The sequence below is a fragment of the Adiantum capillus-veneris genome, chromosome 15 (genome assembly GCF_014529385.1).
Source record: "Adiantum capillus-veneris isolate H3 chromosome 15, ASM1452938v2, whole genome shotgun sequence".
Classification (NCBI taxonomy): domain Eukaryota; kingdom Viridiplantae; phylum Streptophyta; class Polypodiopsida; order Polypodiales; family Pteridaceae; genus Adiantum; species Adiantum capillus-veneris.
Genome location: NC_140945.1, coordinates 12,234,768 through 12,249,258, shown reverse-complemented (window position 1 = coordinate 12,249,258; position 14,491 = coordinate 12,234,768). Strand labels below are relative to the sequence as shown.

At 44.0% G+C, this 14,491-nt stretch overlaps 1 protein-coding gene across 1 annotated transcript in view; it reads left to right on the top strand.

Moving 5' to 3' along the window:
- The window catches only part of LOC147440287 (putative protein phosphatase 2C 59), a 53,809-nt gene extending 45,535 nt beyond the window's left edge, over positions 1–8,274 (top strand). Inside the window, exons 4-11 of the mRNA XM_086530072.1 lie at positions 2,871–2,969; positions 3,065–3,223; positions 7,195–7,281; positions 7,368–7,459; positions 7,532–7,606; positions 7,685–7,741; positions 7,818–7,868; positions 7,951–8,274. Of these exons, the coding sequence (XP_086386198.1) occupies positions 2,871–2,969; positions 3,065–3,223; positions 7,195–7,281; positions 7,368–7,459; positions 7,532–7,606; positions 7,685–7,741; positions 7,818–7,868; positions 7,951–8,019 (689 nt within the window). The 3' untranslated portion in view covers positions 8,020–8,274. The remainder of the gene's footprint in view (positions 1–2,870; positions 2,970–3,064; positions 3,224–7,194; positions 7,282–7,367; positions 7,460–7,531; positions 7,607–7,684; positions 7,742–7,817; positions 7,869–7,950) is intronic.
- The last annotated feature ends 6,217 nt before the right edge of the window (positions 8,275–14,491 follow it).

Below are 14,491 nucleotides of genomic sequence, written 5' to 3'. Positions count from 1 at the left end.
CTACTGTCTTAGATCTGCTGAAATGCTATGTGTCAGATAATAAGGGCAAGTGGGAACAGTATTTGCCTATGCTTGAGTATGCGTACAATAATACGGTGCATTCGTCTACTGGCAAAGCACCTTTTGAAATTGTTGAAGGCGGCAAAAAGGTTCCTCCCATTTTGCACACAAAGGACAAGATCTTTGAGGCAGATCGATATGTTGAGAACATGGATGAGATGTATAAGAAGATTAAAGTTGCCTTGGAGAAGACTCAGGCAAAACAGAAAAAGGCTGCTGATCGTCACCGTCGTGAATTACTAGTATCACCTGGTGATTGGGTTTTCTTAAGGTTCGAAAAGGCAAGGTTAAAGAAGATGAAGGGCAAGGAACGGCTGTTTCCTAAGCTCAGCATGCGTTACTATGGGCCTTTTCAAGTGCTTGACAAGATCAGCGATGTGGCTTACAGACTGAAATTGCCTGATGCGTGGAAGATTCATAATGCGTTTCACGTGAGTCTTCTAAGACCCTTCGTGGGTGATGTGCCAGAAGATATGCCAGTTGAGGATCAGCCAGAAGTTGAGGAACTTGATGAGATCCTGGTACCTGAGCAAGTTTTGGCACATAAGGACAGAAAAGTTAAAGGACAAGTTGCAAGACGCTATTTGGTGAAGTTCAAGAACTATCCGCCTATGGATGCAAAGTGGATGGAAGAGCATGAACTGTCAGAGTCACCAAATGTATTGCAGCTTTACCTTGAAGCCTTTGGGTTATAGCCTACTTATGCCCCAACCCAACGTGTGCAAAGGAGGGGTAATGATAGAGCTAGTACATCAAATGTACATATGAATTCAGTGCCATAGATGGAAATGGCAAAAGTATGAAGGCCTCATTAAGTCATTTGTATCTATGTATGTTACGACCTTTCTTGCGGATACATGCGATGATAAAAGAGTGTTAATAGCACAAGATCATCAGTGGCGTGTATTTATGGTATGCAATCGAGGACGTTTGCGATTTCAAGAGGGGGGTATGTCACGAGGACGTGGCAGTTATTAACCATGTCACAGAGATGTGGCAACTGCTAACCTTGGTTGTTGGTTTCTTTCCAATGGGGTTTATTTTATTTGTTTAAGACCCTCTTTTTGAAGTAGCAAACGGTCGGACATTGTATGGCCAATGTGAACGGTAGATTCACCCGCAGACGGGAAGGGGTCGGCACTGGAATTCGTATAGTAAGAGGATGTCTAGGCTCAGAGCAAGATCATATAGGTCCCCCCGTCGCACTTAGCAAGTTGGTGGATACTAGGAAGTGAACTCAATTAAGGCGTAAAGTCAAGGTGGGACTACCAACCAAAAGTATCCGACAGTTGGGCCACATTGCATTTTTGGATGCGGTCCCAATGAGGATAGATGGTCAGAAGACCAGTGGGAGCCCAACGGAAGCATCTCCTAAAATTTAGGGAACTGCTATTTTGGGCCACGAAATGTGTTCGCGTCATTACCTTCGGTATGACTAGGGGAACACTTTACAACTCTGCCGCGAAGTCAACTGACGCACCAATTGAGATATTTTTAGCAGGGAAAGCCCAAACTCGGAAACTGGGCGACGTGTCAGCTTGTGAGCGATTCTGCCACTCTGGGAGGCAAAAACGAGCTGCATATCAACAAAGGGGGCGCCATTTTCAGCCACAGGCGGATTGCAACAGGTACAGAAGCTATGGAATGCTTACCTTGCCCTCTATGCACAGTATGGTGACGGGAGTGATGCCCCGCACGCTACATACTGCTCTCTCTCTCCCCTACGTGCAGTTATGTGATGCCCCACAAGAGGGCTACTCATTTGACTGATGTACAGTTGTGTGGGTTCATGCTTTTGTGCTGAGGCAAGAGCCTCCTTGAGCAGGAACAGGGGTAGCTAACTGCTGCTCCAAAGCAGGCACTGGTGAGGGTCATAACCTCACCGTACAGGTGCAAAATCAGCGCTGTGTATGCGCTGTAAATTCACTGTTTTTCAGCCATACGGACGCCAGGATCATTGGGAATCGTGCCCCACTGGCAAAGGACAGTTAGGGGACTGTTTGGGGCTGAAAACAGGGCAAAAACCAGTAAATACAGCGTGCTGAATTTACTGTTTTTGGACAGGAATCAGAGGGTATACGACAGTGCAAGCGAGTTCCAGCAGGGGAATTGGTTTCGCGCAAGTTTTGGAGCTGTTATGCTGCCGAAATTTGGCCAAATCAAATGGTATCTAGGTGGATACACGTGAAGGATTCCCAGGACCTTACCTTGTAATTTACCCTCCTAAAGAATAAAGAAATACCGAAAGGGGCGCCAATTTTGGGGCCTACAGGTTGTCGGCGTCTGCTCGGAGCATTCTAGCTTCCGAGCCGTGTGTGTTTTCAAGTGTTAACTCCCGTCGCAGGTTCTCTTTGCAAAGTGCTCTGTGTGTGTGTTTAAAGTAAAGAATTTCGGGTGAAAGCCAACGCCTACCGCCCTACGGGCCGGTTTCACCAATCCATGTGCAGTGCCCATGTCTATCAGGTGTCGCCCATACTCAGTATATTCCATATCGTGTGATAGTCTGGAAAGGCCCGTCTCTGCCACATCTATCTCTCTTAGCATCTCCTCTGAAGTATCATAAAACACTGCCTGGTGATGGGCAGTCCTAGCATTGAAGTCCCCGAGGATGATAATGTCACCGTCCCTAGAGAACTCCCATATGTCATCATCCAAAATAGAGAGAGAGAGAGAGAGAGAGAGAGAGAGAGAGAGAGAGAGAGAGAGAGAGGGTGTAAGGGATGGAGAGGGAATTTTGTACAGACCTCCTCTCTCATCTTTTCCTCAGTTCTATGGTGGTTCACATCTGTCATCCAGTTGCATTATTGCAGGCCATGGAGGATCTCAAGCTGCAGAATATGTTCGCAAGAATCTCTTCGATAATCTGATTAAACATCCGAAACTAATTACCGACACAAAAATTGCCATCGGTACATTTTCTTTTGAGTTTTGCGAAGGTCAATTTGCTAGTTGTTGATGAATTTTACAAGCCATTGAGCTGTTGTTGACAGTGCTATTGCTGTAGTTGAAACATATCAGCAAACTGACTCGGAATTTTTACAAGAGGAGATCAATGAAATATATGATGCTGGATCGACTGCCTCAACTGCAATACTTGTGGGGGATCGCTTGGTTGTTGCAAATGTGGGGGATTCAAGAGCAGTAATTTGCAGGGGCAGCACTGGTAAGCTTCTCAGATGTTTTGTGATGTGATAGTACATGCATGTCGTTAAGCATCAAAAGCGACCTTTTGGCAGATCTTTCTTTGCGAATTTACATAAAAACACTTGGCAGGTGCACATGCAAACACGCTACACCCGTGCACACACATACACAGATTCAGTAGGCATGTAGGGTGAGACGTGTAAGGCTTATAAAAGTTCTGATGCTATTTATAGGTATCGAACTTTGATTTTTCTTCTTCTTCAATTCATGGATGGCCATGTTGTACTACTTCCTCCTATAGTATCTCTATGTAGATTATCTGCTGCTTATTTTTCAGTGTCTATGTGTGTCATTATCATAACTCCCTGTCTCAGGCTCTTGATACCCATCTTTTACAACTATAGTAATGTTTCTATTTAGTTAGTTTCTTTCTTTCTTTTTATCCAGACCTTGTATCAGATTCACCATGATGTAACTCTCTGGTCTTATAGATCAATATGGCCTTCAGAAGACGTACATACAGTCCTGCCACGCGTCATTTCAGAGCATTTTATGAGCAGCTTTTGGTCTTTAGGATTTTAGGCCCTGTGGCTGGTGCTCGTAAGTTCTTCGGAGTGTGTTTGTCTTGTCCACTCGGCCGTTTCTCTTCCAGTTGGGCATGCCACGTCATCACTTTGTGACAGGTAACATTCCCAGTGTATTGTAAGTTTACCCAGCAGGTGTGAGCTGGAGAATGGGATCATCCAACTCCCCCCCAAAGGTAGGATGAGGTCTGGGTAAGTGATGAAGCCAGCTGACCTTGTGCCCGTGTCCCATAAAACATACTCAATATTTAATCTAGCTCTTAACAAACGCAAACAGATAGCTCTGTATACCCCGTAATGGTGTGGGCAATACACGAACATATGTCTGATAGACTCAAGAGGTCAGAGTAAACAGATGAGACGGTAGGGACTATGAACCCTACTGCCTTGCCCATGTGCGAAATGGTAGACCCTCTTGTGCTATCAGACAGCTAGCCCATCTGCCATCAATATTTTCCCTTACTTCTCAAGGTCTCAACGGATGGTGGCAGCCCCACTGATTAATCGGCATGTAACCAAAACTCTCAATCTTTGTAGGCTGCTGGGCTGCTGGGCCTGAAGTCTCACAAGAATCTCTGTACTACTCTGAATTGTCTACTCCAAAAAGGAGGGAATGCGTATTACCACTTGATACATCTTCTCATTGCCAAAACCATTCCTGTGGGTCCCAAGCTAAAATAAGGCTGACTATCCCAAGTCACGCAGAAGAACATCTGCTGGGGCTAGTGCATACTGTCTTCCAAGTACGTCCACCACCATAACAATTGTCTGGGCAAGGTCTTACCTGTAGGCAGAGTGATGAGGGTCAAAAGAGAACGAACGTTAAAGATGATCCCTTGAAGGGGACAGTCGAATTATTGCAGCACTCACAAATAGTTCACCAGCCCATAGAGAAGTCTGGTTATAGGCTCTGAGAGGCAGGCTCTTGTGCAGGTGGAAAAGTTCCCCCAAGCTCCAAGAGACGCTCGAGAACTTTACAGCAATTATCATAAACTTGGGCCAGGACATCTAGATCATCATCTGCCGCTCTGAAAAGGAAGCAGGGGTTGAATCCCAAGCAGTCGAATCATTAATGCTATCATGGGCCAGCTGTGTGCCCTCATGGTATGTGACATTGGGGTTCCAAATCAAAGGCTACAGAAAAAGTAGTCTATCATGCCTATCATTGGATGCATTTTTCACATCGTTACAGTCCTTTCACTCTCATATTAGGCACCAAGTAACCTGTCAACTTTATACCCATATACTCTCCCAGATATTAAAACACCAGGGTCACAAACTTAAGATGGCCTAGATAACAAAAATGCAGACACTGCCTCTGCATAACATAGTCCATAAAGCAGGCTCCTAGAAAGGCAGAGAGCGTCCTGAAAGAATGTGTTCTACGTAGCCTTCCTAGTAGATACCCTACTACTGATAGCATCATAAAAGGGGCTAGCTGTGAAGCTAATTGCAAGCCTCTTGGCTTCCTGTTTGAAAAGACAAATATCTTGGCTGTTTGGTCTACACCGTAGAGAGGCATCCATGGACCCACGCGACGTGTGGTGAAGTGCAGGAGGCCATGCAGTGAGCGCTATGCTCGCTGCGAGATGTTTCATCATAGTTCTGTAGCAAGTTGATGATTCTCCCATGGATGAAGGGAGTGTCCTCCCTTGTGCAGTTAAAGGATCTGTGCCCAAAGTAACCCTATAATACTGAGATGCATGAGTGATCACCGCATGAGAAATGGAGCTGTCATCTCGAGGATTGGTGTGTAACTGGCTTGGCACTGACAAGATGGTAAATCCTCAGCAACACACATGGTGCAATGTGGGAGCTTTGATGACTCAAATTGTTGCATACATTACAATCATATCCAAAACACAATCTTTAAGAGATGAACTTCAAAACTCAAAGTAGTTGAGACATGAAGTGGCGGAGTTTCACTTCTTGATGCATTGGCCCCAAAGTTTGGCGCGCCTTTCGGTAGTCTTTTATGTCGATAAGAACAGAGTACGAGTGCCGAGGAGAGCCCTTTGCTTTGTGTGATCACATACTGACCTGCTAGAGACTCCCCCAAGGCATGCTTTTAAAGGTTCTGAAAAGTGCTGAGGCCCAAAATCTAGACACCCCAAAAATCTCCCAATGGTCACACTGATCTGCTAGAGACTCCCCCAAGGCATGCTTTTAAAGGTTCTGAAAAGCGCTGAGGCCCAATAGCTAGGCGCCCCAAAATTTCAAAAAATAGCAGGTCCAAAAGCTGCAACTGTTTTTGCATAGGCTGCTGCCTGTTAGACTTACATCACTCCGCTGCTTCACAGGTCTAGGGCATGCATGTACGGCTAGTGTGCCTCCGGGTTGGCCACCCATAGCATATGCATGTAGGCTGCATTGTCCGGCCGCCTTCTCTTTTGTCCACGCGCCCTATACACAGGACATTTTCTTGCTGGGTTGTGGGGTAGCATCTGCACTGCTTGACCTCCCTTGGGCACTCATATATATGGGGCCAAGGGGGTACCCACTTCACACATATATAGATTGTATTGACAGGTCTCATGCTCTGGTAGTCAGGGGAGACTGATCCCCCTCTTCCCCTACACCAGCGTTTTGTGTTGTGTCTACTGTCTCTCTCTCTCTCTCCTCTCCTCTCACGTTTCCGCGCACGCGCACTCTCACACTGCCATGTGGCATTCCGTAAAACGCACCACAAAATCTGGAACCCATGTCAGCAGGGTACGGACGCCATGCCATCAGTGTACGGTTGCTGCTATGTCAGCATGGTGATCTCTGGTGCCACCTCGTCATTTTTGCGACATGTTGCTTTTCAGAGAGTTCCTGTGACACACAATGGAGGCCCTCTTTTTGGTTCTAGATAGTAGTCACACTACCTCTTTTCATTCTGCTGCTTTTCTTAAAGCTTCTATTACGGTAGGTAGGACTCTTGCAGGTTTCACTAGAAGATGCTTTTTTTGTTCAACTGACCACGGTTCCTTATAGCTCATTCATCGCTCTTTTCTTGTGTGGAGTTTACGTACAGTTTGATTTTTGTTAATGTCTTGTGATGATTCCGGGATTGAAGTAAACAGTTCTGATCAGAGGGTAACATTCTCCAAGTGGAAGGAAACTTTGTGTTGTATGTTACTTTGCTTGCTTATGCTTTTCGTGTGAAATGAACGTATGGTAAGACCCACTTTTGGGAGTGATACTTATGCAACTGGGCTAAACCCATTTTTACTTCAGGGGTGAGGGTGTCTTGGAGCTTGTGCTTTTAATTTTCTCTTCTTCTTTTGTTTGGTACGAAATTTAGATGAGGTTTGTGCTTTGGGCTTTATATGCTGAGGGGTGTCAATTGAGGATTTTAGAATTTTCGTAAGGTTGCTGGAGGGCATTTGCCAATGATGCTAATTGTGGCTGCTTTTCATTGCAGCTTATGCACTGTCTGAAGATCATAAGCCTAACCGAAAGGATGAGCGGCAGCGCATTGAAAAGGCTGGAGGAGTTGTCATCTGGGCAGGTTATTGTACATTCTCTTTTACTTTTTGAGTTTGTTTTTCAACATAGGGGTTCTTGACATTTATGTTACTGGAACTTTGTGAGCAGGCACTTGGAGAGTAGGAGGGATACTAGCTGTTTCGCGAGCCTTTGGAGACCGGTCTTTGAAACAATTTGTGGTGGCTGAGCCGGAGCTCCAAGTATTGTCATTAGCTGGTTTGCAATTTGGTTGTCCTTTGCGCTGGAAGGCATTTGACTCGTTTTCTGTACAGGAGGAGACGATTAATGATGGAGTTAAGTTTCTAATACTTGCAAGTGATGGCTTATGGGACGTTGTTTCCAACCAGGTTATCTTCTAGAAATAGTGTCTTGTTGCTGGTGTGCTCCTTATGGGACCTTTCCTCATGTGGCCAGTGGCCGTGTAGGATGCTGTCACCTTGGTCGAGGCCATCTCAGATGCAGAAGACGCAGCCAAAAGCCTTGTGAATGAAGCCATTTGCAAGGGGAGTGCAGATAATGTCACATGCATCGTCATCTGCTTTCATAACGGGGCAACAGAGGACCAGAATGAGATTCCCCCTTAAGTCCCCGGAGTTTACAGTCAGTCAAGTACCGTATCTTGTGTGTTCGAATGGGCTACATTTTCATGACAAAGCTGTACTGTTTACAACAAGTTCAATGTCACGTGCAGGTCATTAATCATTTTTGTCAACGTCTGACCTCCACCATTCACTTAGTCCTCTTTAGTGTTGTGTTTTAGCCTATCCTTAGAGATGCCCAATCATGGGTGAAGCCTCAAGGGACTTCGCGTATCTAAGGCTACACATGTACAATACCAGCTGTGACTGGACACAGTCTGGTTGTGGTGAGTTTTTAGATTCTTAACTGAAAGTATTAAGCTCTTTCAAGCACACTGTATATTAACTTCTCCTCCGTGGAGAGGCCAGCTAATAAAGCTATGTACATGATGGAAAACAACTGCTCTGTTGCTGTCAAGTAGTGCTCAGATTTGACATAGCTTTCTTCCTTGGTATGTATGCAATTCATGAGATGATTGTTATATTGGGTGCGAAAAATGGACATTGTTTTTGTGCTATGGACAAGAAGGTGCAAGAGATCGAAGCCTTATTACCACTGTTATACATATCTCCAGCTCATGGAATTAGAACATTTTGTGCAGAAAGTTACGTATATTTTGGCTTTTAGAGAATAGAATTTGGTCAGAGCACCCTGATAACTTGAGAACTTGGCTCTTTGGTGGCAAGGTTCATGGCCAGTTGTTCTGCTGAATTAATCATCGGTGTACTCTGGTTCTGTTGCTTGCTTCTTGGGAAGTAGTAGTCCATAGAGAAGGTGGCGTTTCTGTGGCTTTGCTGAATGCTTGCTGGTTACAAAAGTACGATGGTGTAGTGCTCTAACCCTGTGACACATGCTTTAGGGGGTGGCAAAATATTATAGCAACATATGTGGGCAGAAGATTTACGGGTGAAAACGCACTTCAATGACTAATGCTTTGATTAGAAGGGTCTTCAAAGCTTACTTAAGCCATTCTTGTAATTCGAACGCAGCTCAACAAGTATTAGGAGCCTCCACTTCCAGCTTAATACACAAGGCACCATGAAAGTGATCAAAAGTTGTGTCCTACCGTAACCAAAGAAGGCTGCCAGATACCATACCCAAACAAGGCTGCCAGACACAATGCACGCATTCTCTGATGCAACAAAGCTATGATGATGGATACTTTTTCAATGTTTGAATGACCTTTTCAATGCAAGACATTGCGACTCCACATTCTCTTCAATCTTGTAGGTAGCAACCATGAGGAGCTCTACAAATAGTTGGCCTTAGTATACACCTCATCTTTTCCTCCATGTCCAAGAAACTGCAATGATCTGCCAAGGAGAACCCAAACTTCTCTCTATCCCTATAAGTTCAGTGGTGGCAAACACTGTCTCTTTTTCTGGCCATGCTACCTTGTAGACACAATCTGTTGCAGCTCGCATTGCATTCCATTGCCGTGCTGTCTTGCGTGACAGATTTTACACACAAGAGAGTTGTGGGGGAAAGAGGCGACATGGGGACTAGGAGATAGAGGGGGAAGTTATGGAGCCGACATGCACAGGGAGGGGAGGCCGAGGAGGAATTGGTGCAAACAAGGTGAGGGGAAGGGATTTAATTTTTGGAGCCTAAAAGGATTCCGTCTAATAAATTTGAAGTACTGCTAGGGTAATAGGCCTGCATCGAGGTGGAGGAACTGGAGGGGAAGAGAGGGAGGCTGCCCCAAATGGATGACATCATGAAGTGGGTGTGGTGTGGGAGGCAGCTTTTATCCACAGAGAGAAAGTCTCGTTTGTCACTGCTGTGGGAATCATCATTGTGTTGTGTATGTGTGTGTTGCATGCAGGGGGTGTTGTCCATGGAGTGGTTGGGAGGAAGGTATGTGAAGGAGTGATCCAAGGCTAAAAGTGTGATGGAAGCTAGCTCAAATATGATTGAAAGATGAGCACTCAAGTTGCATGCACGAAGGGACTCCTCTCCAGTGCCCTAATGCCCTATCTTACATCGAAGGGAGAGGGAGTTAAGTCGGATCACTACTAAGGCGTGGATTACAAAATAATAAATAACCTCAAACATGTATGGGTGTGTACTGTGTCCTCTCTTAGAGAACATGCTTTTGTAACTGGGGCAATATGTGTGGTGTAATGCATGACATGTCAGCCTCGATTATTTTTCCATGTTATGAGATAAATTGGCGTTATAGGAAAGTCTCATTCATTGTAGGGTTTAGTGATGCATCATGAAGCAACGATGTTGCATCCATCTTCCAAAGCACTTCTTCATGTCTTGCATCCATTTCAAGCTTACTCTCGATTCAGGTGAGGGCGCCGGTAGCCCTTGTCGAATTCTTCTGCCTCAACCCTCCTGGTTCACAGTAGGCAGCAGCTCTCTGCCACAAGAAAAGTTAACCTAAGCCTGCAACAAATAAAAAAAACCGTGTTGGCGTGCAATAGGTTGTGGCGGGTCTTGTCGGAGTGTCTACGTCTTTTGTGTTGAAAAAGTGTACATAAATCCTCCTCTTCCGAAAGGGGGGGGGGGGGGGGGGGGGGGGGGGGGGGGGGTTCGCCCATTTTCTTGGTGGGTCTAGAGAACTCTTCATTTTTTTCTTCCAATGCTTGCATGCCACCTCACGTCAATGCCCCTATGGGTGTTGCGCCACTGCCCCATATGAACCTACTCTTATTATTTTGCTTCTATGAGTCTTCTAAACTTTGGTTCTTGTCTCGCTTGCAATTTTAGATGGTTAATGTGGCAAGCTATGACACATCTTTATCATGTATTCCACAAGTCTCTCCTTGCCCGTAATTTTAATTGGAAGTAATCCGGACTCAGAGAGAAGGGGCATGTAAGATGTTTGTATCTTCACTTGGAGAAAGTGTGTGTGTGAGAGAGAGAGAGACGATAGAAATGAACAAAAAAGTTATTCCTCCGTCCCCTTCCCCATCCCTCTATCATTAGTTTACCTTCCCGTATCCCTCTTTCCCCTTGCCCATCTTTCCACGTATCCCCCCCCCCCCCGGCTCTCTCTCTCTCTCTCTCTCTCTCTCTCTCTCTCTCTCTCTCTCAAAAGGCGATGTGCCTTTGCCTAGGCCCCGGACATCCGGTGTCTGGCCGCCCACTGACCACATATCCTTATTCAATGTACATATATATGGATAAGGAGCTCCTCATTTGAGGCATACTCCACCCACACACAATGTTGCTCTTCCCCTTCACGCATGCATGCATTTGTGCACTGCGCACTTTCAATCGGTATGAGAGCCATGCAGCATGGCGACGTCGGATCGGAGCTCGTCGGCTATGGGAGCTTGAGGATCAAGCTTGGCCCGAGTCTGGCAAGGAGAAGGCGGCGGAGCTTGGAGCTCGCATTGCGTGCAACCCCCCTCCCCCCCCTGAAGCTCATGATGGAATCTTGAGGAATATCAAATCTCTACAAGGAACATGCACCCAGTAGTGAGAATCAGGCAGCTTGAAGTGGCATTGAGTAGAGCTTGGGCAAAGAACTAGGAAGGCATTGAAGCCTTAGTGCAAAATCGACCTGCCGAGAAGATTGAAGTCGAGCGGTCAATGAGCTGAATCGACTTGTTGGGGGATTTAAAGGATTGGAAGGAAGTGCATCAAGAAGAAGAGGAAATCACAACAGATGCAGACAATCGAGCAAGGCTATAACGTATGGATTTGAAGCCTCAAGCTTTGCAGCAAATTGAGCACGCGCTCTTGTACACACTTACACATGTCACTTTCATATGTGGCTTATTATTCTGAGAATGGATACTTGCTGATATTGAACACTACATGGATGGTAGGTATAAATTAAAAAGGTTTTAAGTAGGACATGAATAACAATTGATAGGCTCGTTGACACTTGTAATACATATTCAAGCCTAACGAATTTGTTGTTTTGTTTATATGGATGTAGGTGAGGACTCTATCTTTACTTATGATCTTTTTGGATTAGCTTCTATCCATCACTGTCGAACCTGGCCTCTTTCACTTCATAATAAGTTGTTCTTGAATATCTTACATACAAAACACTAGAATGTTACCATTTTCACTATGATGTACAAAAATGAATCAAAGATTGAGTTGTTTTTGTGCTCATCATTGTCTTTTGTCTAAAGCCAGCTGCCTTTTGAAATGTTATGTTCTTTTGTATATAAGTAGAAGTCTAAAAACAACAACACACACATTCTAAGCACAAGGTTCTCCCGGAAAGCTGGGAAACCAAGACGTTGGCTTTGGAGATTTTTGTCTATAGGCTTTGATGGACACAGTGCCTATAATTTCTTGTTAGGTTGACAGGTATTAGGTGGTCTTTCCTTGTCTATAGATTAGATTTTTGCTCACATGTATTGTAGTCTTTCACTTTGTTGGTTTTAGGTTGTAGGTTAATCCAAAAGTACTTACCCTTGTGTAATTATTTTGGTTCTTATTATTTCAGGAACATTTTTCCTATAAACGAACTACTCTTGGATGGACGGTTTGTTTGAGGACTATCCATGAAAACTTGTTAAAGCATGGAAAGCTCCTACGACTGACTATGAACGACATCCATACTATTCTTTACTGGCTAACAAAGCGTTAAAACTTTACCTGGAGTATAAGCCTCTCTGTTAACATTGTCACTTATAGCTCCAATGAGACTCATGGATTTTTTGATATGATACAGCTCTTTGGCTTCAGACTTGACTATTCTATTCTCATCAACTTGATGAGACAATAAGGCCCTACCCAATGGGCCTACTGTCGACTCATTGAGTATGGTGCCTGGGTTAGGGCACGTGCGCGCGCACACACCCACGCACGTCACTTTCATCTGTGGCTTACTGTTCCAAGAATGGATATTTGTTGATTGAACGCTACATGGATGGTAGGTATAAGTTAAAAAGGTTTTAAGTAGGACATGTATAACAACTGATAGGTTCGTTGACACCTGTAATACGTATTCAAAACTAACGAATATGCTGTCTTGTTCATATGGATGTATGTGAGGACTCTATCTTTACTTAGGATCTTTTTGGCTTAGTTGCTATCCATCACTATCGAACTTGGCCTCTTTCACTTTACATAAGCTGTTCTTAACTATCTTATATACAAAACACTAGAATGATACCTCATTCTCACTATGATGTACAAAAATGAAACAATAATTGAGTTGTTCTTGTGCTAATCATTGTCCTCTATCTCAAGCCAACTGTCCTTTGAACTATTATGTTCTTTTGTGTATAAGTTTAAAAACAACAACACATACGTCCGAAACACAAGGTTCTCTCAGAAAGCTTGGAAAGCAGGACGTCGGCTTTGGAGATTTTTGTCTATAGGCTTTGATGTACCCACTGTCTATAATTCCTTGTTAGGTTGACAGGTGTTAGGTGGTCTTTCCTTGTCTATAGATCAGATTCCTACTCAGAGCTATTGTAGTTTTTGACTCTATTGGTTTTAGGTTGCAGATTCAACTTTAAGTGGATGGTTATTGAGGTAAAGACGATGTGCCTTTATCCGAGGTCGGACATCCGGTGTCTGGCCACCCACTGACCACATATCCTTATTCATTGTACATATACATGAATAAGGAGCTCTTCATTTGAGGTTTGCTCCACCTGCACACAATGTTTCTCTGCCCCTTCCTTACACCCACATACACATGCATCCGTGCACCGCACACTTTCGTCTTTGTGCATGCCCCCTCCATAGTCAATATCACGGCTTCCTTTTGCCTACACACCACCTCCTTTGTCTCTCTGTATCTGTTTATCATCATTGTATGTTCCCTTATATCCTTCCCATGTGGCTTCCCGCTCCACCTCTTGCTGATTTGTCTAACTTCCATCCTTGTTCCCCCTTTTTATTACTTTTTTCTTACTGATTAGCCTTCTCCCTCTTGATAGGATGCTAAAACTTTTTTTTTCTCTCTCTCTCTATATGTGTGTGTGTGTGTGTGTGTGTGTGTGTGTGTATTCACCATTCATGTTCTCTCTCTCTCTCTCTCTCTCTCTCTATATATATATATATATATATATATATATGTGTATGTGTGTGTGTGTGTGTGTGTGTGTGTGTGTGTATTCACCATTCGCATGCTCTCTCTCTTTATGTATATATTCACCATTCATATGCACAAATGTATCGATACACAAATACATAGATACGGACTTACAGAATGTATACATGAAAATTAGTTTGTGTGCATCTAAGTCTACTAACATATCTACAAACGTACATATGTATTTCTAAATAAAAAGATCTAGACATTCACACATATACATCTTATTTGTCTGAGGATGTATCTCTATATGCATGTATATCTCTTTGTTGACATCTAGAATATGTAAATATAGCTATAGGCATGTGTGTGTGTGTGTGTGTGTTCGTGTTCTCCAATAGATTATGCCAATTGTATCACAATGCTTAATCCACCTTTTTTGCCCAATGCAAACATGACAAGGTATATGGGTTATGCAATTACTTTTATTGATTATGCTATTCAACATTTATTTTATGGCTTCATACAATTTGCTAATTGGCTACAAGTCTTTTTGTGTTTTTTGGTTGCCTAAGGAAGGGGTATCTGTGGACGGGGTGAAATTTTTGTTCTAAAATGATGATGATGTTCTTTTCTAAAGCTATTTTCTCAACTCAAGATAATGAGTAGCTTGATATAAAGGAAGCACTAA